The following is a 27,595-nucleotide window of genomic DNA, read 5'->3' as shown; positions in this document are numbered from 1 at the left end:
AAAGTAGCGTGGTACCTGTGGCATGGAATTTGACGTCGGCCGCTTGGAGGCTAGAGAGGCTGGTTCGGTAAGCTTGGACCTCTGGATCCGAGGCTTGATCCGCAACCATGAGGGCATAGTCGATGCCGAGCTGGACTGCCTGAACGGTCGCGCGGGAGAGGCAATCCGCCACCAGGTTGTCTTTACCGGCCACGTGCTGAATATCAGTAGTGAATTCAGAGATAAACGTCAACTGACGTTGTTGTCGGGCTGACCATGGTTCGGCAGTCTTGGCCATAGCGAACGTTAGTGGCTTATGGTCTACAAAAGCAGTGAAAGGACGTCCCTCCAGCAAGAACCGGAAATGGCGGATGGTCAGAAAAAGAGCCAGCAACTCCCGGTCAAAAGTGCTGTACTTCCACTCGTTTCGCCGTAGTTGACGGCTGAAGAATGCCAGCGGTTGCCACGTTCCATTTACCCACTGTTCCTGCACTGCGTCAATGGCGTAGTCTGATGCATCGGTGGTGAGGGCGATGGCGGCACCTGGCAGCGGGTGCGCCAGCATGGTTGCGTTGGCGAGGGTGCTTTTTGTGTCAACGAACGCCCGGTCCATGTCGACCGTCCAGCTTACCGGATCCTTGCCAGACTTGCCCTTGAGGGCCTCGTACAGGGGCTGCATGAGAAGAGCTGCCTTAGGCACGAAGCGGAAATTTACCATCCCGAGGAACTCCTGCAGGGCCCTGATGGTCTGCGGGCGTGGAAAAGATGTTACTGCCTCCACCTTCGTTTGCAAAGGAATTGCGCCGTCCGATGTGATGCGATGGCCCAAGAAATCAATCTGTTGCAGGCCGAACTGGCACTTGGCCGGGTTGATGATCAGGCCGTGTTGGCTGAGGCGTCTAAAGAGGGTGCGTAAATGGCAGATGTGCTCCTCTTTGTTGGAACTGGCGATGAGGATGTCATCGAGGTAGACGAAAATAAACTTGAGGTCCCGAAGTACGGAGTCCATCAGGCGTTGGAAAGCCTGTGCAGCGTTCTTCAGTCCAAACGGCACCCGCAGAAATTCAAAAAGGCCGAATGGGGTGATGACTGCAGTTTTTGGGACGTCTTGCGGGTGCACGGGGACCTGGTGGTAGCCACGGACAAGGTCAACTTTGGAAAAAATGGTATTTTCTGCCAAATGGGCAGAGAAATCTTGGATATGAGGGATCGGGTACCGATCAGGAGTAGTGGCGTCGTTTAGGCGTCGGTAGTCGCCGCATGGCCGCCAGGTTTCGGGACAATGTGTAGACGCGAAGACCAGGGACTATTCGACCGGCGAATAATCCCTAACCGTTCCATCGTGGCGAACTCCGCTTTCGCAGCCGCGAGCTTGCCAGGTTCGAGGCGCCGGGCCCGTGCATAGACCGGGGAGCCAGAAGTGGTGATGTGATGTTCGACACCATGTTTCGTGGCCGTGGAGGAGAAGGTGGGTCTGGCCAGGTCTGGGAAACCTCCTAGCAGGTGAGCGAACTCATCCGGAGGCGGGAACGCACAGGAGACGGTGTGCGACATGGCGTTACTTCGGTGGCAAGGGATGGAGTAGAACGTGGCCGCATTGATCAAACGGCGGTGCCTTACATCAACCAGGAGGCTGTTGGCGCACAAGAAATCTGCACCGAGGATAGCTTGCGAGACCTTGGCCGTGATGAATTCCCAACAAAACCGCTGGCCGCTGAAACACACCTGGACCCACCGTCGGCCGAAGGTCCGAATAGCCCCGCCATTAGCCGCCTCGAGGGAGAGGCTGTGCCTCCCAGCCTGTATAATCAAGATTTGATGCGGGTAGGATGCTACACTGCGCCCCGGTGTCGCAGGGGAAACGTCGACCAGAGAGGGAGTCGATGATAAAAAGCTTTCCAGCATTTCCGATTGCCATCGCAGCCGCGGGGCGCCCGTTAGAGCCGGTCCTGTTTTGCCAGAGTTGATGTTTTTTTGGGGGCGAGAAGCTGCAGGGAGGGCGGCAACATCTTGCTTTTGGGCCAAAACGGGCGTGGTAGAAGCAGAAACCCGCATGTTGAGGAGCTGGGGCGGCGTCTGTGGGGGATGGGTGCCTCGTGGCAGCGCAGTACTGCTGCGTCACCGCGAAGATCTTGTCCGCTTCGGCAGCAAGCGCTGCGCAGTCTGTGACTTCGGACCAGGCCAGGGCGGCTTGTACTGGCTCCGGTAACTGACTGAGGAAGAGCTGCCTAAAGAGGAAGCATTCCGGTTCGGAGCCAAGGAGCGTGAGCATTTGGCTCATGAGCTCAGACGGCTTGGAGTCCCCGAGGCCGGGCATAGCGAGCAGTCAGCGGGCACGCTCCGCCTTCGTGAGCCCGAAGACCTGTAACAACCGCGCCTTGATAGCTTCATACTTGCGGTCGTCCGGGGGGTTCTCAAGCAGGCTGACGATCCGCGAGGCGGTGGAGCTGTCAAGTGTGGCGACCACGTAAAAGTAACGGGTCTGATCCGCAACGATGTTCCGTAGCGCAAACTGGGCTTCGATCTGGACGAACCACGAGGTCGCTTGTTGCTCCCAGAATTGCCGTAGCTTCAATGCAATGGCGTTTGTTTCCATGCTTCGTTCATTCTGCGAAAACCGTTGGCAAAAGTCGGGGTCACCAATGTAGGAATGTTTAGTTCCTATCAAGTGACTGAGGTTGACTCAGGTGATCAACAAACGATGTTTAATATAAAACAAATTGAGTTTAACAAACCAATGCACAAGAACTACGAAAACAGGTCTAGTCAGTTCGGAGGCTCCACGAGGACTGCTTGGGCGGGCCCGTGGCTGGCGTCATGATGTCATCACGTTTTTTCCGCCGATGGGGGATCATGTGATGAACGGCGTGACGTCATCGCGTTTGCCCGCGCTCTTAAAGGGACCGCGCTCTGTACATGCAAACAGTATATACAAAGATACAGACTCAGGCTGTAGTTAACACACTGTTAAAGGGAATTATATACATTTGATCGGAGTCCCTTAGTGGCTCCGCCACAATCTCTCTTTAAAGTACACAGCTTCCCTCTACAGCTCAGTGATGTTTTTATTAGTATCCTCTGTGTAAAGGATTGTTTCCCTCATTCAGTTTTCTGAAATAAGACTTAATTCCATACACAGTGTGTCCTCATATACACAGAGCTGCAACACCACATTTTGCTGGGAATACAAACACGATTATGATGATCAAGGAGGGAATGGGATTGGTAGGGGGGAGGGAGCGGGGTAAAGAGATTTGTCTTGACCTTCCTCCCCTTCACTTTCCTCTGACCCCGCTTCTCCCAATCTCACCCCCTGCTGCATTTTCACTATCCCTTCTGACCTTCCCCTTGCTGACCCCGAACGATCAGTCCTCAGCAAAGGCCTGAGCTTCATCCCCTTACGCCCCCACCTCAATGAATTTCGAGCTCAGCACGATGCTGAACTCTTTTTCCGCCGCCTTCGCCTCCGTGCCCACTTCTTTGGTCAGGAGTCTTCCCCCCGCACGGCTGACCCTTTCTCCCGCTTTCAGAATTCTCGTTCTACCTGGACCCCTCCCTCTGGCCTCTTACCCTCTCTAGATCTTTTCATTGCAAACTGCCGCCGTGACATCAGCCGTCTCCATTTCTCTGCTCCCCTCATTCACTCCAACCTACCTCCCTCTGAACTTGCAGCACTCCATTCTCAGATCCAACCCCAACATTGTCATTAAACCTGCTGACAAGGGTGGTGCTGTTGTTGTTTGGCGAACCGACCTCTACCTAGCGGAAGCTGAACGCTAACTCTCCGACCCCTCCTCCTACCTCCACCTGGACCACGACCCTACTACCGAACATCAAACCACCGTTTCCAAGACTGTCACTGACCTCATCTCCTCTGGAGATCTTCCCCCCACGGCCGCCAACCTCATAGTTCCCCAACCCCACACAGCCCGCTTCTACCTCCTTCCCAAGATCCACAAACAGGACTGCCCTGGTAGACCCATCGTTTCAGCCGGTTCTTGCCCCACGGAACTTATCTCTTCCTATCTCGACTCTTTTTTCTCCCCTTGTCCAGTCTCTTCCCACCTACATCCGTGACTCTTCCGACGCCCTCCGCCACTTTAACAGTTTCCAGTTTCCCAGCCCCAACCACCTCCTTTTCATTATGGACGTACAATCCTTCTACACCTCCATCCCACACCAGGATGGCCTGAGGGCGCTCCGTTTCTTCCTTGAACAGAGGCCCAACCAGTCCCCATCCACCACCACCCTCCTCCGCCTGGCTGAACTTGTTCTCACATTGAACAACTTCTCCTTTGACTCCACTCATTTCCTCCAAATCAAAGCTGCTGCTATGGGTACCCACATGGGTCCTAGCTATGCCTGCCTTTTCGTGGGATATGTGGAACACTCTTTGTTCCAGTCCTACTTGGGTCCCCTCCCTCACCTTTTTTTCTGGTACATTGATGACTGTATCGGTGCCGTCTCCTGCTTTCGCCCTGAACTAGAAAATTTCATTCACTTTGCTTCCAATTTCCACCCTTCCCTCACCTTCACATGGCCCATCTCCGACTCTTCCCTTCCCTTCCTCGACTTCTCCGTCTCCATCTCTGGGGATAGGGTATTGACAAACATTCACTACAAGCCCACTGACTCCCACAGCTACCTGGACTACACTTCTTCCCACCCCGCCTCCTTTAAGGACTCTATTCCATTCTCCCAGTTTCTCCGTCTCCGCCGCATCTGCTCCGACGATGCCACCTTCCATACCAGTGCTTCCGACATGTCTTCCTTTTTCCTCAACCAAGGATTCCCCGCTACTGTGGTTGACACGGCCCTCGACCATGTCCGTTCTATCTCCCGCACTTCTACCCTCACCCCTGCCCCTCCCTCCCGGAACCACGAGAGTTCCCCTTGTCCTCACCTTTCACCCCACCAGCCTCCACATTCAACAGATCATCCTCCGCCATTTCCGCCACCTCCAGTGTGATCCCACCACCAAACGCATCTTCCCCTCACCGCCCCTTTCAGCATTCCGTAGGGACTGCTCCCTCCATGACACCCTAGTCCACTCCTCTACCACCCCCAGCACCCCTTCCCCTTCGCCCGGCACCTTCCCGTGCAAGTGCAGGAGATGCAACACATGCCCTTATACCTCCTCCCTTCCCACTGTCCAGGGCCCCAAACACCCCTTCCAGGTGAAACAGCGATTTACTTGTACTTCTTGCAATTTAGTATACTGTATTCGCTTCTCACGATGTGGTCTCCTCTACATTGGGGAGACCAAACGCAGATTGGGTGATCGCTTTGCGGAACACCTCCGTTTAGTCCGTAAGAGGGACCCCGAGCTCCCGGTGGCCTGTCACTTTAATTCACCGCTTCATTCCCACTCAGACCTCACCGTCCTCGGCCTCTTGCATTGTTCCACGGAAGCTCAGCGTAAGCTCGAGGAACAGCACCTCCTCTTTCGAGTAGGCACTCTACAGCCCTCTGGACTCAACAGAGTTCAACAATTTCAGATCATAACCTCGGCCCCTATCATATATATATTTTCTTTTTTTTATCTACACTTTATTTGGCCTTTTTTTCTTCCCTCCCACTTCCCTGGCAGCCGTCTTTCATTCTGACAGCACAATTCACAGTTCATCTAGAGCCATCCTTTGTTTCTTAACCTGTCTCATTACCATCTCCACTTGCCTTGAATATCTCTTAATGTCTCTTTACTTCTCCTGCCTTCCATCCTATCACAGACCTTCCCTTTTGTTCTTTCATCCCCTCCCCCATTTCCCAGCCCCTAAACTTGCTTTTAAATCTGTTCCATTTCCTGCTTTTTTCCAGTTCTGACGAAAGGTCTTCGACCTGAAACGTTAACTCTGTTTCTCTCTTCACGGATGCTGCCTGGCCTGCTGAGTTTTTCCAGCATTTTCTGTTGTTATTTCGGATTTCCAGCATCCGCAGTATTTTGCTATTCTATTAATTTAGTCCTTCCTCCAGATCCAATTATTGAATTGCTCCACCCGACCCCAGGAGCACAGTTGTAATCTACATTTTGATTGTCTTTTTTATTCTAAAATTATGCTTTAAATGACAAACATTACAAAAAGAACAGAAAGCAAGACAAGTCAGATAAAAGATTTCCTGTATTGGTCACCATCACATTTTAGGATTACTGACTATTTGTCCATGGAAGAATTTCAGCATAATTTATATAAAAATGGCCAACACACTGCTTCTGGGAAATGTAGTTTAGATTCAGACAAAGTGACCATCAAGATTGCTCGAGACAGTGAGGTTTGTTAAAAACAACGCAGTAAACAGTCATACATGAGTTTGCTGGAATGGCCCTACTCATTTGTGCTCAGCAGGGGTTAGTTGCCAGGGAACCATCACCTAGGAAGGTAGTCGCTGGTTTAATTGGCAGCTCAGCTGGCCAATCCCCAGACAGTTGGGAGAAATTCAGGGATACAGCCTTGATTTTCTGTCCAGCTTGGAACAAAAAGGAAACACATGATCTGCAGAGACAATCTAAAAGACAGCAAAAAATAACTAAAAGATTGATTAAGAAAGGGAAGATAGATTATGAAAGTAAATTAGCAAAAAATATAAAAACAGATAGCAAAAGTTTCTATAGTTATATAAAAAGAAAAAGGGTGGCTAAAGTAAATGTTGGTCCCTTAGAGGATGAGACTGGGAAATTAATGGTGGGAAACATGGAGATGGCAAAAACGCTGAACAAATATTTTGTATCAGTCTTTACAGTAGAGGACACTAAGAATATCCCAACACTGGACAAACAGGGGGCTCTAGGGGGAGAGGAGCTAAATACGATTAAAATCACTAAGGAAGTGGTACTTGGTAAAATAATGGGACTTAAGCCGGATAAATCCCCTGGACCTGATGGCTTACATCCTAGGGTCTTGAGGGAAGTGGCGGTAGGGATTGTGGATGCATTGGTAATAATTTTCCAAAACTCCCTGGACTCAGCAAAGGTCCCAGCAGATTGGAAAACTGCTAATGTAACACCCTTATTTAAAAAGGGTAGTAGGCAGAAGGCTGGAAACTATAGACCTGTTAGCCTAACATCTGTGGTTGGTAAAATGTTAGAGTCCATTATTAAGGAGACAGTAACAGGACATTTGGATAAACATAATTTAATAGGACAAACTCAGCATGGTTTCATGAAGGGGAAGTCATGTTTGACAAATTTGCTCGAGTTCTTTGAGGAAGTAACATACAGGGTGGATAAAGGAGAACCAGTGGACGTAGTGTATTTAGACTTCCAAAAGGCATTTGACAAGGTGCCACACAAAAGATTATTGTTCAAGATAAAAAATCACGGGATTGGGGGTAATATTCTGGCATGGATAGAGGATTGGCTATCTAACAGAAGGCAGAGAGTTGGGATAAATGGTTCATTCTCAGACTGGCAATCAGTAACTAGTGGTGTTCCGCAGGGGTCAGTGCTGGGTCCCCAACTCTTTACAATCTATATTAACGATTTGGAGGAGGGGACCGAGTGTAACATATCAAAGTTTACAGATGATACAAAGATGGGAGGGAAAGTAGTGAGGAGGACATAAAAAACCTGCAAAGGGACATAGACAGGCTAAGCAGAGATTTGGCAGATGGAATACAATACTGGAAAGTGTGAGGTTATACACTTTGGCAGGAAAAATCATAGAGCAAGTTATTATCTTAATGGCAAGAAACTGGAAACTACTGTAGTACAAAGGGATCTGGGGGTCCTGGTACACGAAACTCAAAAAGTTAGTATGCAGGTGCAGCAAGTGATCAAGAAGGCCAATGGAATGTTGGCTTTTATTGCTAGGGGGATAGAATATAAAAACAGGGAGGTATTGCTGCAGTTATACAAGGTATTGGTGAGACCGCACCTGAAATACTGCATACAGTTTTGGTGTCCATACTTAAGAAAAGACATACTTGCTCTCGAGTCAGTACAAAGAAGGTTCACTCGGTTAAGCCTGGGGATGAGGGGGTGGTCATATGAGGAGAGGTTCGAGTAGATTGGGACTCTACTCATTGGAGTTCAGAAGAATGAGAGGCGGTCTTATTGAAACATACAAGATTGTGAAGGGCCTTGATTGGGTGGATGCGGTGAGGATGTTCCCAATGATGGGTGAAACTAGAACTAGGGGGCATAATCTTAAAATAAGGGGCTGCTCTTTCAAAACTGAGATGAGGAGAAACTTCTTCACTCAGAGGGTGGTAGGTTTGTGGAATTTGGTGCCCCAGAAAGCTGTGGAAGCTACATCATTAAATAAATTTAAAACAGAAATAGATAGTTTCCTAGAAGTAAAGGGAATTAAGGGTTACGGGGAGCGGGCAGGAAATTGGACATGAGTCTAGGTTCGGAATGGTCATGGCCCTGTGGGTAGTGGAGTGGACCCAAGGGCTGTGTAGCCTGGTTCTGTTCCTACTTCTTGTGTTCTAATTCTGTGTTAGATTTCAGGAGATGGTTTTATTCCTGTTCCTGGCTGGGGTGGAGATCGCCTTTACAGAAGGTAAGTACTGTAGAAGATATAGGGACAGAGTGATCTCCTGGAAGAGTTTCGATCGCCTAGATGGGTCGGAGAGGAATTTCCCAGATTTTTTCTCCCAAATTGTCTATTGGGTTTTTTATCTGGTTTTTCGCCTCTCCCGGGAGATCACATGGGTTCGGGTGGGATGGAAAGTGATAGAAGATTTGAGGTTAGGATCAGATCAGCCATGATCTTATTGAATGGTGGAGCAGGCTCGAGGGGCCGATTGGCCTACTCCTGCTCCTATTTCTTATGTTCTTATGTTCTTATGATAAGAGAGACAGACACAGGGAGTGAGAGTATTCTCCCTGAGCTTAATGCTGATTAGGTTCAGAGACGTACTGGTCAGAAACACTGGGCCAGAATTCACAGTATCCACGCGTACGCTGTCGTAATCCTTCTGAAAGGCCCCACAACCTCCGGGTTTCCGCTTGCGCTGCGCACGCTCAAAAACCCAGAACAAAAGTAAAATCTGTTTTGCTGGCGCAGACTTGGGCTATTTGCCCAACAATTGCCCACAAAACTCTTATGGCTGGTAAGCACAGGCGTAGAGTTTGCTTTACTCAGTGTAAGGGTTATTATAAATCTTAAATTAAACATTTAAAAATAAAAAATGTTGCACAAACACTTAAAATTAGTTTATGCAAATGTTGGCCTGGATTTTTAAAAAAATGTTTTAATTAATTTTTTATTGTATTTGGTGTAACGAAGGGACTTTTAATTAAATTTGAAAATCAAAACATTTATATTTATTAGAATTGTGTAAATTGTTTAATTATTTGGGGATTCCACTGCATGTCATTAGGGGATTGCATTCAGAAATGACTGCAATGGAATCCTCCTTTGTGATTAGAGGACCTGGCCCTCCGAACTGCCTGCCTCCCTGGGATGAGTGGGCGTTCACGCAGGCGTACGCCTGGGGGCCCGAGACCCAAACTCTCCGTAGCTTGGGAGCCTGGAGGCAAGTTCAGAAATGTTTTGCAGGTCAGAGGTGTACTCCGGAGGTACACCTCCAACCATAAATTCAGGACCATTATATTTAGCCCACCAAGAAGGATAGAGTGGTGTGTTTATTTTTTTGTGTCATGAGCTACGTTATGAAATACGTTATAATTTGTTGCAATCATTACTTTGTTCAATCATATGTTGTATGAGAAATAAACCAGCTTTTTGGTCTCACCTCAATAACATATTTCCCCAAGCTACCTTTCAGTAGCTTGGGGAAATGCACCTGAGGAAGTGTCTGTAGGAGAATAATATACAGTTCATATAACAAGGAGATTTCATTGTTACAGCACCTCCTCTAACTTATTCTTTCCCAGGACTTCAAAACAATGGGAATGCTTTAACCCCCTCAATTATCCCTGTTTCTAATAAATATGCTTTTAAAGCCTGAGTTTGGCAACATTAAAAAAAATTGAAGGTAAGTACACCAACCATGAGCCAAAATATGTGACCTTCACTGCAAAAAAGCAGGTGCTCACCTCCATGAGCTCTAGTTGCTATGGCATGGTCAATATAATTGTTCGGAGCTAAAACTTAATCCTTCTAAAAACATATTCTTGCTGCTTTGTTTGTGTTCTATTTATATTAGAATTAAGAATCAAGTCCAAATTAAAGACAATTGACAAAACCTCAAATTCACATCATTCACAGCAATGAAGCTATGTTCCAGAATACAGCCACGAGTATTTATAAATAGAGCACTTACATTCCTAAAGTTGAGCTAATATTCAAAATTATTATCCAAATGGAATCACGCACATTGGATTTGGCAAACCGGCTGAGCAGCTGACCTTTGTTAGAAGTTTAGAACACAGCGCTCTATTCCACATTCCTTGGAGAAACAGACTGCAGCTTGGCCACTATGGGTATATTTATCTTGAAGCTAAACCAGTTATCTTGTCATTGCTTGCAGCATATCAGTCAATTATTTATAGTAGTTTGCATTCAAAGTTCTAAACAAATGAATTAAACCACATTACCATTTGTTGCAATTTTTCTACTAGGGCAATGAAGAGCTCATTAACTTGTAGAAGAACATTTCCTAAAGCTTTCTGTTCTCATCTCAGTCTAAATACTGCAGCAACCCACAAAATGCTCTTGTTTAGTGCTCTCTGGACAGCATCGTATTTCACCTTGTAAGGCAGTTGAATGTGACTTAATGAAAAAATCACTGGGGTTTTCCCATAAGGTTTGTCCAGAACACATATAGGTTTATCTAATGCAAGGTGCTCTAAGCAATTTAAAATCTTTTATTAGCATAGCAGCATGGTATTTGACAGGTGACAGAGTACAGTTAATGCAAAGAACATATTCCATACCTGTCTGGTATCAAGATTTCTTTCACCAACCCTTCCTTCACATTCCCTCAACGAAATACTATGTTCACTAATGAGAAGTGACCCCACCTTCCACATTAGTCAGTTCCCATTCTTTTCTAATACCCCTCACATTTTTTCAAAATTAATCAAACAAACTTATTCAAAATGCTCACTAAAGTGACTGCATAAACAGCAGTGGTGGTTAAATATATGCACATCCAGCCTGGTACTGTAGAGTAATCAAAACAGCAACGTCATGGTCAGGAACTAAAAAAGTCAACTTTGTATTCAATTTGAATGTACCATCTACAAGCCTTAATATGCTCAACTTGTACCAAATAATAGTGCTATTTATCCCATTGCAAGCTCAATCAACATAACTAGCACGTGATTTTGCCAATCGCTATCCAGTCGTGTTCATGGATATGATAAACCAGCAACAGGAGTATGTCGTTCTGACATCCTGCTTAACATTGTAAGCAATTGACCCTCTTTGACTTAAACTATTTTTTATGTTAATGCTTAGGGCTGCTTGCTGACTTTGCGTGTCAAATTACACACTATTGTATGAAAGCATACGCACAACCACTGTGGAGGACAAATGAGAGCAACATGTTCTCTGCCCTACAATTTTTTTTGGCATGGGTTATGACCCCCTCCCCTGCCCGCAGCTCCAAATTCTGGAATTTCTCCTGGTTTTCTCTACTCTTTACACATGGCTGCATCTCTGTATGAAAGTGATGTGTACAGACTGTGGTGGAGCCAGAAGGTCTTACTGACCTGTAGTTACAGACAGTGAACTGGAATCCAAATCTTAGTTTCAGCATATGCATTTCTTAATGATGCGATCAGATTTGTAAGGAACTTAAGCAGTTAATTTTGACAACATCCATCATATATTTATCTTGAATGGCCAGAGGTGGTGTCTAGAGTCGAGACTGATCTGAACTGTGGAAACTTGGGAAATGTCCAACTAAATCCAAATTGCTCCAATTTGGCCTAGTTGGGATTTGGAAACTACTTTGAAGTTCATAGTTAAAGGGAACTATTGTGGAATTAATGAGTATAATATGGTGGGCGCAAACTTTCCCTGCAATCAACTGTAAATTATTTCTCGGTAAATCTGTAATAGAGATGAAACAAAGAACCATATCATACTGTGGCCACTGTGCTTTCAGCAATCCACGCACTTCACAGAAATGGAACAAATAGGATAAAACAATGTCCAAAAATTTTTTTATAAACTTAATTACACTGAACACAAACATTATTTTTAAAAAGGAAGGATAAAACTTCAGGGATACGACCTAATCTTGGGGCTCAGACAACATTCTTAAACCATTATATCTTTGCTACCAACTGAGCCACGTGTCAGCTATGGCTCAGTGGGCACACTTGCCTCTGAGTCAGAAGGTTGTGGGTTCAAGTCCCACTCCACTCTGCAGTGCTGAGGGAGTGCTGCACTGTCGGAGGTGCAGTCTTTTGGATGAGACATTAAACCGAGGCCCCGTCTGCTCTCTCAGGTGGAGGCAAAAAATCCCATGGCATTATTTCGAAGAAGAGCAGGGGAGTTATCCCCAGTGTCCTGGCCAATATTTATCCCTCAATCAACATAACAAAAACAGATTATCTGGTCGTTATCACATTGCTGTTTGTGGGACCTTGCTGTGCACAAATTAGCTGCCGTGTTTCCCACATTACAACAGTGACTACACTTCAAAAGTACTTCACTGGCTGTAAAGCGCTTTAAGGCATCCGGTTGGCGTGAAAGGCGCTATGTAAATGCAAGTCTTTCTTTCTGTTATGGTTTATAACATCATATGAATTGCTTAGTGACCCCACCCGACTGCTACATTTTTGTCACTTGCTGATGCTTATTATTTTGTAAATAATACCTGAACATTTTCATATGATCTCTTATATTAATTAGTTCCAAGTTTTTGATTATATTTATTTTTCTGTTTCCACTCACTTTGCCAAAAGAAAGAATATGGCTTTAATTGAAAGAGTATAAAGTATCTGAACATGATGAACAGTACATTTGTGCTTTAGGGAACTTTGATAAAGTATGTACCGTACCTCAGCCTCAATATTTCTGCCAAACTAACCAAAGCGACATTCTTTGTCACAAAAAGTAAACCACAAATATTGAAAGAATAATGTTTTCTCTGGATTTTTTCAACACATTTCTTCAATTAAAGATTGTATCAAACATACCAACATTTGTTCCCAAAGGTTTGGTTCAGTGACCTTTCCATTCTTTCACAGAACCTTAAGAACAAGTCTTCATGTGTCAATAAGTTTGAATTTACATGCACTACAGCATATTATACACATCTGCGAAATAATTCAAGACACCCCCTAGAGTGTAAAGTTTTAATGTCTACTGGTAGAAAACTGCAGTGAATGAAATGATAAAGAAGAACAGACTCCAGTTTCTGCATCAACAGGAAAAATGTTTACTATATGTGCAAGTATCTGTTCACTATATAAAAGGAGAGCCACAGGAAAAAGGTACTATCTATAGCACTGTGGCTTGAATGGAGGGGGAAAAGGGATCGGACCAGAATTTACTGCAGCCGGCGAACGAACGCGCCCACCGTTTGTTAAACTTGTCCTTGCCCATTTAATTTCTATGACCTTTTGCACTGGAAGTTGGAGATCCAAACATCACGACGTCCTTTTGGCATTTGGGACCTGTGTGAATAGGGCAAGCAAACTATGGGGTAGGTTTTCCCGAACCTGTCGGGAAGAAGGCGGGACTTCAACTTTCGGGTTTTTGACCCGCCTACATCGACGTCCGGCCAATCCATGTGATTTTCCCTTGATTGACCTTGTTAAGCCCGCCCAGCGGGCTCAGCAGGCCAATTAAGGACCACCCGGCAACAGGTGACGTCACAGACTGCAATTTCATCTGTCAAGAAATCTTGACAGATGAAATATCAGCGTTTCACAGCTGTTTGAAGCTGTGAAACACTGACAGTTTGAGTTCTAACATGAGTCATTCTGCACAGACTCAGTTAGAACTGTCACCGGCACTCAAAGCTGAAGGCTGTCACTTCTCATAGATCGCAGCCGTTCAGCTTTAAGTTACGGCTGAGTGATGGGCTCCCGACGGCTACAGGAAGAAAGGCTGTGAAGGTAACTACAGGTAAGTAAAAGTTCTATTACACACTTTAGACACACCAAACACACTTACCTTTGCACTCATGCACCCATCACTCACCTGAGCACCGACATCGCGACCCCTCCAACCCGACGGCCTGCCTGCTCAACCTGGCGTGGTTTGGAGCCGTCGGGAATCCCACACGAAACCCCTCAAAATAGGGATTAGGCTAAAAACTGCCTGTTAACTACCTGTTAACAGGCAGTTAATTGGCACTAATCTCTTCCCGCCTGGTTTCGGCGGGTCCCAGTGCAGGGCAGGTACCCGCCGCCCCTGAAAGTTGCGTGGGGCGGGGTTTTGGGCGGGATGGTGTCGGGTCCCCCAAATTCGGGATTTCCCCCCCCCCCCCCCACATGCCTGAAACCCCGCCCGATGACTCGAGGAAAATCGGGGCCTATGTGTCTCCTTAACCAATCAGATTAAAGTATTGTTAGTGAACAGCGCAGTCTAAACCAGGAAGTGTAAGTTAGAATAGTGAATTCAACGACAAAACAGGTACAGAAAGTAAAATAAAGAAAGAGAGGGAAAGAAAGATTGGATTAAGAGAGAAAAAAAAGACAAAGAAAAAAAATTATTTTGAAAAAGCTCCAAAACAATTAAAATCTGAAAGACTGAAACTCACACAATTGTAAAAGCTCATTTTCAGTACGAGAGGTTATTTGGCAGTAATTAAGACTTATCACTAATATTCCTGCTAAGCCACGCGGCCGCACAGTGGTCTGGAAGTCCCGCGCAGGCCGCTCACTGGTTTTTACATTGGAGAAACTGTGCATGCGTGAAAATTTGAATGAGCCGTGCAGCCACTTATAGGGACCGCGCACAACGAAAAAAAATATAAGAGGGGACATTGCTTATCACGCCATTAAAAGGGTACTTAGACTGGCTTGGACATGCCCTATCTGTGGCAAGTTTAGTCCATATCTATGTCGCCGACATCGCAAGGAAATCCGCACCTACCTCGTGCGATCCTCCCTGCAAGAATTTCCTTTCAAACGCTGCAGAGTTCTGCACAGCATACCCCCCACGCAGCCCAGGAGCACACCGTTGTGCGTATGCGAACCTGGGATCACATGGGGCGGTGCTCCTTTTACTTCCTGACTCTTAGCCAATTGCCAATCCAATATTCCCGGTGAAATTCTAGCTAAATTCAACGGGAATACCAGGGACCTTTGTTTGTCTCTCCTTTATACAGATACTAGCTGGAGTGCCCGGCGGTGCCGAGGCTTTTTCGAGGGCATGTTGTTGTTGGAAGAGAGAGAGAGAGAGAGAGAGAGCGCGCGACTGGGGGGGGGGGGGAAGAGAGAGCGCGACTGGGGGGAAGAGAGAGCGCGACTGGGGGGAAGGGGGGGAGGGGAGGGAGGGGGGAGGGAGGGGGGGGAGGGAGGGGGGAGGAAGGGGGGAGGTGAGGGGAGGAAGGGGGGAGTAGGGGGGAGGAGGGAGGGGAGGAAGGGAAAGGAAGGGGAGGGAGGGAGTGGGGGGGAGGAGGGGGAGGGGGGAGGAGGGGGAGGGGGAAGGGGAGGGGGGAGGAGGGGGAGGGGGGAGGAAGGGGAGGGGAGGGGGAGGAAGGGGAGGGGAGGGGGAGGAGGGGGAGGAAGGGGAGGGGAGGGGGAGGAAGGGGAGGGGGAGTCCCCGAGCCCCGCCCCCCGATCTCCCGCCCCCGATCTCCCGATGTCCCGCCCCCCGATCTCCCGTCCCCTGATCTCCCGATGTCCCGCCCCCCGATCTCCCGCCCCCCGATCTCCCGATGTCCCGCCCCCCCCGATCTTCCGATGTCCCACCCCCCGGATCTCCCGATGTCCCGCCCCCGCGATCTCCCGATGTCCCGCCTCCCGATGTCCCGCCCCCCGATCTCCCGATGTGCCGCCCCCCCGATCTCCCGCCCCCCGATCTCCCGTCCCCGATCTCCCGATGTCCCGCCCCCGCGATCTCCCCGCCCGAGCCAGCTTCAAGACCAGAGAGACGCCGCCGCGCAACCTACCGCATGAGGCCCGGCCGGACTCAAGTCGCACTCCGGGCAGAAGATGACGCGGATGCTGACTCCCGCCACGCCCGCCTTTACTAAGATGGCGGCGGGTGGCGACGCTCGGCTCAGGCCCGCCCCCTCCAGCCTTCACAAAGATGGCGGTGATCGCTGGCCTTTTGTCGATCGCGACGGGAGGCGTCTAGCTCGGGCGTGGCTGGTCAACAGACGCCCAGGCTTTGAGGCCTGGAAAAACGGTGAAAGGTAGGAAAATTATAGAGGTTAGACAAAAGATTTACAAATTAATTAACTTTTTTAAAAAACAATTTGTCTTTTAAAAGCAACTTTTTTTTTGCTGGAATTGTAGATTTGAAAAGAAACACGCAGAAAGCGGGAAAAAGAAAGGAAATGTTTGGAATCAAGATGGCGGCGACTCACCTCGGTTCAGAACGATAAGGCCCGCCCACACAGGCACCGATTGGTGGACCATCAGGTCACCGAAGCGTAGGATTGGTCAATCGTCCCGTCACTCGACCGTAGGAGGGCCCGGCCGCACGCGCCAGGAACCCGCCGTACGATTGGTCGACCTCGACGTCACTCGATGCTAATGAGCGGATAATGAGCGGAATGTTGAACGTTTTTTGGATACAGCGGGTGCAATTTTTGTCCGGCCGAAACGTAAATACGCTTAGGACGGTTCTGGAATCGTCAGCTTTCTTTCGACGTAACGCACGTGTAGGTACGCTCTATAACTTGAGAGTTAATTCAAGACAGACAGACAGACGGAATGACAGACAGAAGTATCCTTTTATATATACAAGATAGATAGATAGATATGTGACTCCGAAAAAAATTCTATCGTTCTCTCAACAAACATTTATTACAAACCTCCTTTTAAAACAAAGTATTGCAAAACTTTCATTGTGCCAATTTTTGCTATTACAAACTTCTCATTATAACAATCAGTGCAGATCACTCATCATAATAACAAATAGTTTGTAATAACAGAGTTTATGTAAAAATTCATTGTCATAAACTATGCATTGTAAAGAATATCTAACACTAAAAGGCTGCCATTAAATTAAATTCTGTAACTGCAATCTTCTCATGGTAACAATCTGTTATTGTAAATCTCTCATTAGAACAAAGTATGTTTATTCAAAATTCATAAACATCAGTTATTACAAACCTCTTATAACACATACTGGCAATACAAGTCTCTCATTACTTTACACTCTGATTATTAACTTGTTACTAAAACAAAGGTTACAAACCACTCATTTACTGCTTTATTCAGTCCACTTACAAACACTTCATTATGATAACCTCTTAAAACAAATCTCCCGTTTTAGCATTGTCTTGCTACAGATCTTTTTGTTATGACAATTTTCTCATCCAGTCCCCTTACGCTGTGGAACAGGCTTCCTACGCCTGTTTGTACAAGACATAACATTTTGCAGCATAATTACATTGCAGTGGGTGGGCAATTAGCCCAACTTTTCGCCAGCACGTTCATTTGTATGAGGAGGTGAAAGACGCAGCGAAGCCTATGTGTAGTCGTAACTTGACATTGCAAGTTTGGGATTTAGCCCCGATCTTGCAGTCAGTTTCAAAGGCGATATGACGGCGTACTCGGAGAGTACACTGTCATACTGACCGCAAATTCAGGGCCAATATAAATATAATAGGCATAAATGTTGACTATGGTTAATCAATTGATGTTGAAAAATATCATCTCAAAAGGTATCTTCCTTGATTGAAGTGACACTCAGCCCTGACAGACTATAAGGATGCCTATTTCCTACTTTACCTCATTCACTTGTTTCTTGTCAAGGTGGAAGACCTGGCCAGAACTTGTGGAAGCAATTTCCTCGTATACTTTATAACCAACATGGCTTCGATCATCACAGTCCCCAGTGAGCACAAATACAACCTGAAGAAAAGGAAAAAAATGCAAATCTGAATACAAGTGCAACTTCTTGTGTATTAATTCCAGACCTTTCCACCACTGCTACTGAATATGCAACAGCCATGTCAGATGATTTATTACTATGACAAGTAAAAGGGCTAATTGATATTAAGGAGACAGTAACGGGACATTTGGATAAACATAATTTAATAGGACAAAGTCAGCATGGTTTTACGAAGGGGAAGTCATGTTTGACAAATTTGCTTGAGTTCTTTGAGGACGTAACATACAGGGTGGATAAAGGGGAACCAGTGGACGTAGTGTATTTAGACTTCCAAAAGGCATTTGACAAGGTGCCACATAAAAGATTATTGCTCAAGATAAAAAATCACAGGATTGGGGGTAATATTCTGGCATGGGTGGAGAATTGGCTCTCTAACAGAAAGCAGAGAGTTGGGATAAATGGTTCATTCTCAGACTGGCAATCAGTAACTGGTGGTGTTCCGCAGGGGTCAGTGCTGGGACCCCAACTCTTTACAATCTATATTAATGATTTGGAGGAAGGGACCGAGTGTAACATATCAAAGTTTGCAGATGATACAAAGATGGGAGGGAAAGTAGTGAGTGAGGAGGACATAAAAAACCTGCAAGGGGACATAGACAGGCTAAGTAAGTGGGCAGAGATTTGGCAGATGGAATATAATACTGGAAAGTGTGAAGTTATGCACTTTGGCAGGAAAAATCATAGAGCAAGTTATTATCTTAATGGCAAGAAACTGGAAAGTACTGCAGTACAAAGGGATCTGGGGGTCCTGGTGCATGAAACACAAAAAGTTAGTATGCAGGTGCAGCAGGTGATCAAGAAGGCCAATGGAATGTTGGCTTTTATTGCTAGGGGGATGGAATATAAAAACAGGGAGGTATTGCTGCACTTGGACAAGGTATTGGTGAGACCACACCTGGAATACTGCATACAGTTTTGGTGTCCATACTTAAGAAAAGACATACTTGCTCTCGAGGCAGTACAAAGAAGGTTCACTCGGTTAATCCCAGGGATGAGGGGGTTGATATATGAGGAGAGGTTGAGTAGATTGGGACTCTACTCATTGGAGTTCAGAAGAATGAGAGGCGATCTTATTGAAACATATAAGATTGCGAAGGGGCTTGATCGGGTGAATGCGGTGAGGATGTTTCCAATGATGGGTGAAACTAGAACTAGGGGGCTTAATCTTAGAATAAGGGGATGCTCTTTCAAAACTGAGATGAGGAGAAACTTCTCCACTCAGAGGGTGGTAGGTCTGTGGAATTTGCTGCCCCAGAGAGCTGTGGAAGCTACATCATTAAATAAATTTAAAACAGAAATAGACAGTTTCCTAGAAGGAAGGGGAATTAGGGGTTACGGGGAGCGGGTAGGAAATCGGACATGAGGTTAGGTTCGGATCGGTCATGGCCCTGTAGGTGGCGGAGCGGGCCCAGGGGCCGTGTAGCCTGGTCCTGCTCCTACTTCTTGTGTTCGAATTCTGTGTTAGATTTCAGGAGATGGTTCTATTCACAGGGATTAGTGGAGACCTCGGGAACAGACTGCCAGCTAGGAGTCCTTTAAGAGTAAATTGGGCCTGTTCCTGGCTGGGGTGGAGATCACCTCTTACAGAAGGTAAGTACTGCAGGAAATACAGGGACAGAGTGATCTCCTGGACGAGTTTCGATTGCCTAGATGGGTCGGAGAGGAATTTCCCAGATTTTTTCTCCCAAATTGGCCATTGGGTTTTTTATCTGGTTTTTCGCCTCTCCCGGGAGATCACATGGGTTCGGGTGGGGTGGAGAGTGAAAGTGGATTTGAGGTTAGGATCAGATCAGCCATGATCTTATTGAATGGCGGAGCAGGCTTGAAGGGCCGATTGGCCTGCTCCTGCTCCTATTTCTTATGTTCTAACAGATTGGTGTTATGGCCCTTTACTATAAATATCCTTCCGTTTCCTGTTTTATTTCTACGTACCCAGTGTTAGGTACTAAAATATAATAACACTTTGCAAAATTTTTATAATACTTTTGACACCTAAAAATATGCCACAGTTATATGAAGGAATCAAAAATCTCAAAGATAAAAGTTATTTCCATCTGCCACATTTTCTTAATATTCTTCCTTTAGTCTGCTTTTCCAGGAGGCAGTGACTCGTCCTGGGGTTATGATTTGACAGGCACCAGTAGCCTTCTAGGACTATGACCAATTGATCAGTCCTTTATATGTGAGCCTAGACAATGAGTGCCAACAAGCAATCTTATCACAAAGTGTCTTCACAGTTAAATTATCACTCAGCATCCAAACTTGGACATTTTCCACCAGAGGTCCCTGGATAGAAATCAATAGTGAGAACCTTGCTTGAACTCCCCTCCCCCCCCTCTCCTCAAGGGACACACTGTCCTTGCTGAGATTATGAAACAGTGCATGGCATAGTATGGAGACTGGGAGGGAGACAAAGTGATTTTAAAAAAAAGAACTATATATACATTTTCTATTAGGTTCCTATGTCTAATACTTGAATTGCATTTTAACTGAAGACGAATGCTACTACTTACAGCCACTAGCTAATATGATATCATAGTCATGAAGAATAGTTGATTCCTGACAGGTCGAAACTGAGCACCAAACTGACAGACTTTTGATATTGCCTCCATGTATATCCAGGAACAGTGAACCTATTCAGCAATGCTGCTGAGTAGTGGGTGGGCCCTTAGACATGACAACTCTGTGTTTTCTGGATTCGTTTGCCAATGCATGAGAGACACAGAAAACAGGCAGGGTTGTTATTTATTCCATGGTGGGATGGCCAACCAAATCATCTGGCTGACAACTTCCGAAAACATGTTTTTTTTTAAATTACTGAGGGAATTTGATTTTTTCCAATGAGTGTCAGATAATTATATACATTATCTCAGCAGAATTCTGCTGTGCAGATCACTTCCAAATCAGTCCCACTACAGCATTACAGTTTCTCCAGTTCTAATTTTAAAATAAATGTATTTTCTCTTCCTCCTGGGTCTGAAATTCAGCTGAGGTGGCAACAAAAAACATTCCCCCTTGCTCTGTTAATGGCCCCTTCCACCAGCACAGTGGTTTAGCCAAGGTTTAGCCAATGAATAGGGAGAGATAACTCAATTACTTTTATATATAATAATCTACAGAAATCTTGATCTAGGTCCAAGTATAACATTTCTTGGCAGACAGATTTTGAGTTTACAGCACAATTCTGTATTTCAACACTGTCTGAATGTTTTAACTGATGTATCTCAGTGGTACAGATTTCCGGTCTTTGCATTAACCACTTTTGCTTCCTCAGAACAACTGGAGACTCTCTGAGTAAACAAACTCAGCACTGCATTGGCTCAGTCAGGCAAATGGAGAGCGAAACATGCCAAATTATCAAGTTTCCTGGCTAGTAAAACAAACAGTAATTCTGTAAGTCCTACCATAGATAAGCCTATAAAATAAATAATTGTGATGTAATCAAAAACAATATATCAGGAGCTGAATGGTGGAGCAGTCAAGCTTCAAATACAGCTGCTATTGATGGGATGAAAATTTCCTATCCCTTGCTGGCTGTAATAGTCCTAATTGAAATGAGTTTCAGCTGTTTGAATCCGTTTCTGGAGTAGGGAGGGGGGGTGGGGTTCCACAGCACAAAACTGCCCCTAATTGGCACTAAATTGATCATTTCTCTCAGAGAGGCCACTACAATGCTTTGTCGAGTTACTGAGGAAATTGACGCTGGTACTGTCAGGGTCTTCAAGTTAAGGCCCATTACACGTGTATTTTTTCACCAAAATTAGTGAAGATAGGAATTTCACCATTTTGGACAGTGTGCAGGGAGCTTTGCTCTACATCTTGCTTGTACTATATAAATTAAATTACGCCAATATTGGGTGATAAAAGTAATTCACTTCTCCAGTACTTGATCATATTAATTTACCAATGCCTTCGCCCATGCCAAAAAAGTGGAACAAAAGGGCATTGCTTCACTTCTCCATCTGTATCTGGTCTTTTTCCACATCAATGTCAATGGATTTCAGGAAAGCATTGACGCTGTCCCATATAACATATTGAGGATTACATTTTTTTTCTTTAAATTTGATGTTGAGATGTTGTCGACGCTGGCAAAGCCCCATTTATTGCCCATCCCTCACTGTCCTGAGAAGGTGGTGCTGTGCCTTCGCCTTGAATCACTGCGCTCCTTATAACGATAATGCTCCCACAATGATGTTAGGTAGAGAATTCCAGGATATTGACCTGGTATCGAAGAAGAAATGAAAATATATGTCCAAGTCAGGATGGTGTGACTTGGAAGGCAACTCGGAGGTGATGGTGTTCCCATGACATTGCTGCTCTTGTTCTACTTGGTGATAGCGCTAGCAGGGGCAAGAGGAATTGTTGAAGTAAACAGGGCATTGCTGTAGTGTATCCTGCAGATCATACATACTGCAACAACAGTGCACTAGTGGTGGAGGGGTGAATATGGAGTCCAGTAGCAGGAATAATATAATAAGTTAACACAGCAGGAAAGACATCTGCAGCATTTTCATTGTTGTAGTGCGATTGTTAAAACCATCTGATCAATGTTCACAGGCGGTTAAAAAAGTAAACAAAATTTGGGGGTGTATAACTAATGGTGTGACTTGTAAGTCTAAGGAGGTAATATTGAAATTTTATCTAGCCTTAGCGAGGCAGCATCTGAGGTACTGTGTGCAGTTTTGGTCTCCATATTACAGAACAAATATAGAATTATTGAAGGAAGTTCATAGGAAGGCTATAAGGCAGTTTTTGAATTTAGAGGACTGTTATGAAGAAAGATTGTTTCTTCTGGGACTTTACTCTCTGGATAAGGTGAACATGAAGGCATTTGAAAGAGGTCTTTCAGCTTTTTCTGAGTATGGTGTATGTGTGTCCAGGAATGTTCTCCTGTCAGGTGCAGGATTGGGAAGTAAGGGACACCATTTTAAGTTAAGGGTGCCTAAGGAGGATGGTTGAATTGTGGAACAAGGTACCAGTGGAGGTGATGGAACAGAAAGCCAGGCCAGCTTTTAAAAAAGGACTGGATGATTCCCTATTAGGAAAGATAATACAGGAATATTAGTTTCGGAGTCATGGTAAGGAAACTAATCAGGGTATGGAAGAGTAGACTAGATGGACCAATGGTCTTCTCCTTGCTACACTGTTTATAAACATGATAGACTACCTATGCTCCGAGAAAGACTCTAAACAGTGTTAGAATTTCTTATATTATTATGGGGCAACAAAGCAAAATCAGAACTTCTAGATGTGTATGGTTGATAAATAGAATTGCCTTGTCCAATCAGTAGCGTGTCAAAATGCACTCCCCTAAAGAGCTGTATATAGTGATATTATGTTGAAGATTTAAGTGGTTAGTTTGTTTTGTTCTGAATTTAATGTTAAATGTTTAAAGAAGGGTATGTGAAAGCATGCAAAATATATGAACTGAATCATTTATATATTTCATCATCCCCCAATTTTTTAAGTTACTGTGAAACCCAAGTCCTGTGTGTATTGAATACATGACTCACCTGAGATTGCTTCTGCTGAATGAGCTGCAAAACTTCATGAGTGAGCCTGTAGTCCTTTGACCTTGCATCTGTGAAGACGTAGATAAAAGATCCAGGAAGGGAAATTTCCAAAGCAATTTTGATTGCACCGATGCTCATTTCTGGGCAGTCACCACCACCCTGTTTTTGAATCAATAAGAAAATATCTTAAGTTAACAGTATTCAACTCCAGCTTTCTACAAGGATCGGTGGAACTGACTTATTTATTGTTGTATTTATTGTAATTTAGGGGGGGGAAATCCCATGCCAAGTTTCTTCCCTCTTCGCATGAAGGTGCCAACTCTTGCTAGGGTCTAGCTCCAGCTCACAAGACACCCTTTCCCAAGTGGTCATTCTACATGTGTGAGACGTGAGTGTGTCAGCTGGGTAAAGAGACATCACAGCTGAGCTTGATCCAGTTCTCACCCAATGTCTATACACATGCACTTCTAACAAGGATCACTGGGTAATGACTACAAGCAGGAACCCTAGCTGATTTTTCCCTTTCTAACCCAACTGGCACTGAAACAGCCATCCTAGCCAACTCATCACAAACCAGGGATTAAACCTGGAAACAGCAAGGCTCAGTTTCACACTGTGGCAGTTAACTGTGCTATTCAGAGTGGACGACAATGACTTTTGATGAAAGATCATGTAGTAATGTCACATTATCATAACTGAATTAAAATATGTACTTGTAAGGTTTTTGACTCTCTTCTGCTTTTTTCATTTTGCAATTCGGAGTGCCATCAATACAAAGTCAAAGGGCAGAAAGGGTGGACTGTGTTAAACTTCTTGTGCCATCAAGAACTTATGCCTTACAAAAACACATGGCCTTCATCACATATTTCATAGCAATGGTGTTTGTTTTGTTGGATTTTACAGGCTGGTCCCATAGACATCCTGTTCTAAACGTCTTTGATCATAATAATGTAAAAGGCAATTAAAGAATCATAGAATCTATGAGCTTTGTCATTTGGATGATTCAAAACAAAAGACCATTACAACAATCTTTCTCTTCTAACAGAATTAGTGTTATTTCTAACCAACATCACTCAGTCACTGTTGGAATCCATATTATCCTCTTCAATTAGATGGAGCTCCAGATTCCTCTAATCTGTAATGAAATTTATGAGAATCATGTTGATCTCTCAGCACCCCTACCAAATGTACTATTTGCAAAACATGAAATAAATAAGTATCCTCAAAAATTATGGGATTCATGAAATTCCTCAATACTACATTTTATATAATAGAATGTGGTGCTCTTATCCTATGTAATCATCATACCAGGACTTTTCTCCCAGCTGAAAACTCAATTTCCACAAGCCATCACCCTTCATAACAGATAGTTACTGATAATATTCATCTTCCTTTTTGCTCCTTACTCTTGGGAGATCCCAGATTCAAGCAGCCCATAACTAAAACAGTGCCAATTAAATAGGAAGTTTATTCTTCTGAATTGGCTCAACATATCAAGTGTTATAAAGTTAGTACGGGTGCAATTACTGGTCCGCCTCAGACAGCACTTGCTTCTGTTACTCTTGTTTTAAAACTACTGGTCGAAGGTAGCCTGCAAAGCAGCCATTTGGTGTAGAATTCAATACAATAATGGAAAAAAAAGGCTGTGGCCAGCAACCTTAATTGACAATATCACTGGGGAGGCAAATTCCAAAGATGTTCACACAAGTTTGCAGCTATGCTGGCAGATTCCCAAAGTTATGCCAGGGGTCCGCCAGAACAGCCATAACTGTTCGGCCTGGAGCAGTTTTCATAGTCATGGGTGTCCTGATCCTGTCTAGATCATAAACACCTGCAAGTCTCGCTACTTTCAATTACTTGCTTCATTTCATTTTTGAGGATCTGTTCTTTGAGGGTCATTGCTTTGATTGCTATTTTAAACTTGAATATTGCCTGTTGGAGGAGCAGACATTTTGGTCAGGACTGGTCGGATAAGCCTATGTGAACATCTTCATTTTCTTAAAATAAGTGTTTTAAATGTGTCTTCACTGACTGCATCTTTGAAGTGGTTTATACATAGTGGAATTGGTCTTTAATAATATTGACTAATGTTATTGAAGATTAAAATCCGAAAAGCCAAATAAGAGATCCCCAATTTAAAAATATCTCCAAAGTTCTTGCTTCCGCTACCCTACTCAAACGTATTAATCACTCTTTGGGTGAAGAAGTGTTCGTGCTATTTATTTAAAAAACATTAATTTTAGTATACATCATAACTTGAGTTTTTAAATATATTAATACACAATGATTTAAATAAAATTTATAGAACATTTTAAAGATAATCTAATTTGTTGTTTTATAATGGGTATGTCGTCTTTGGCATGCAGGGCAGTAGGTAATTAATGTTTTCGCGTCAGCTTAGGACTGTATATAATATATTGTATACTAATAATGTATAAATTGATGTACAACATAGCTTTCAGGCTCAACAGAAGGGCACATCTGGAATCAAGATAGCTGTATCAAAATGAGTGGAATGCTGGCTGCAAATTGTCCTCTTCCCCATTAGCAACAGCATTTGGCAAGAACAAAATAAAAAACAAGCCCTCAAGCACTAGCTGAAAATCATTCCAACATCTACTCCCCCTTTAAAAAAGTAACGTTTCCTGCAGTTCCGAAATCATTAGGAATGTGACAGTTAGAGGGCTGCTGGATTGCCCTCCTTAATCACAGAGACCTACACAAAAATGCAGCCTTTGACTTTCACAGGAAGAACTCATAGAGAAGACTGGAGACAGACAGAAAATTATGAAGGTAACTTCAATTACATAGAAAGTATTCACTTATGTCCTGAATTCATCCTCAGCAGAGAAGTGTATCATATGGGGGAGGGGAGAACTGACTAGTATTTGTGCGCCTGTAGATCGGTCCTACAGTTACTAGTTAATTTCTTCCCGCTGTTCTACCACAAAGTTATAAAAAATGAAAACTGCATGTTTTGTTTTAAATAATGGGGTCTTTTATTTTCCTTCCCACTTCGAGCTCCTTACTGCCATCAATCTTCCTCTAGTCAGGAAAGCAGGCTGAGATCTTCTTTGCTGCTTCCAGCACCAGTGCGGTTTCAAGAATGAATAGGCTTCTGTGATCGCCACAGGAAGTGTCAATCCCTACCTATGCTCCTGCCTTGGTAGTTGACTAACCCATATAGCAGATCACTTTCAGTGTTAGAAGGCTTGATGTCAATCTTTGCAGAACTCAAAATCACAATTATGGTGTGCGAGACAAGTGTCTTAATCACTAGACCTCCACGCCAAAATGGCCCATCGGCAGCATCTATACATGCCAACCTAGAAAATTAGCAAAAAGCTTGCCCAACAGTTTAAAAAAACAAACTAATAACTCAAGAACAACCCAGACATGTGAAAACATGTAGTTACACAGGATTTGTAAATTAAGTGATCGGTATGCACAATTCTTTCACTTGTAAAAAACAAAATATGCATTTGCTCTGATGATTCTGCCTTCTACACCAGAGTTTCTGAAATCTCCTTTTTCCCCAGGATTCCTCTCTGCAGTGGTCAACAGGGCTTGACCAGGTCCATCCCATTTCCAGTGCTTCTGCCCTTACCCCTCTCTCACCTTTCACCCCACCACCAGCCTCTGCATTTGCCATATCATCTTCAGCCATTTCCACTACCTACAACATGTTCACTCCACCAAGCAGATCTTCCTCTCAGATGGGTCAGACTCCATCTGGAGTATTGTGTTTAGTTCTGTGCACTGAACATCAGGAAGGCTATATTGGCCTTAGATTTACCAAACTGATACCAGGGCTTAAAAGGGTTAAATGCTGAGGACAGGTTGCATAAACTTGGATTGTATTCCCTTGAATTTAGACGGTTGATGGGTGATCTAATTGGTGTGTTTAAAATGATAAAAGGATTCGATAGAGTAGATACAGAGAAGCTATTCCCTCTGGTGGGGGAATCCAGAACAAGTGGGCATAATCTTAAAATTAGAGCGAGGTCATTTAGGAGTGAAATCGGGAAGCACTTTTTCACACAACGAGTAGTGAAAATGTGGAATTCTCTCCCCCAAAAGGCAGTGGAAGCCGAGTCAACTAAAATTTTCAAGAATGAGATCGACAGAATTTTATTAGGTAGAAGTGTCAAGGGATGTAGA

General features: G+C 44.6%; 1 protein-coding gene across 1 annotated transcript in view; it reads right to left on the bottom strand.

Annotated features, from left to right (window-relative positions):
* The window catches only part of hmcn1 (hemicentin 1), a 757,099-nt gene that overhangs the window by 608,267 nt on the left and 121,237 nt on the right, over window positions 1-27,595 (bottom strand). The window contains exons 3-4 of the mRNA XM_085982583.1: window positions 23,435-23,593; window positions 17,759-17,881 (exon numbers count right to left, since the gene is read on the bottom strand). Coding sequence (XP_085838709.1) covers window positions 17,759-17,881; window positions 23,435-23,593 — 282 coding nt within the window. The remainder of the gene's footprint in view (window positions 1-17,758; window positions 17,882-23,434; window positions 23,594-27,595) is intronic.

The sequence above is a fragment of the Somniosus microcephalus genome, chromosome 3 (genome assembly GCF_052327205.1).
Source record: "Somniosus microcephalus isolate GS21.2 chromosome 3, FLI_Smic_1.0, whole genome shotgun sequence".
NCBI lineage: Eukaryota > Metazoa > Chordata > Chondrichthyes > Squaliformes > Somniosidae > Somniosus > Somniosus microcephalus.
This window is presented reverse-complemented; position numbering and strand designations above follow the sequence as displayed.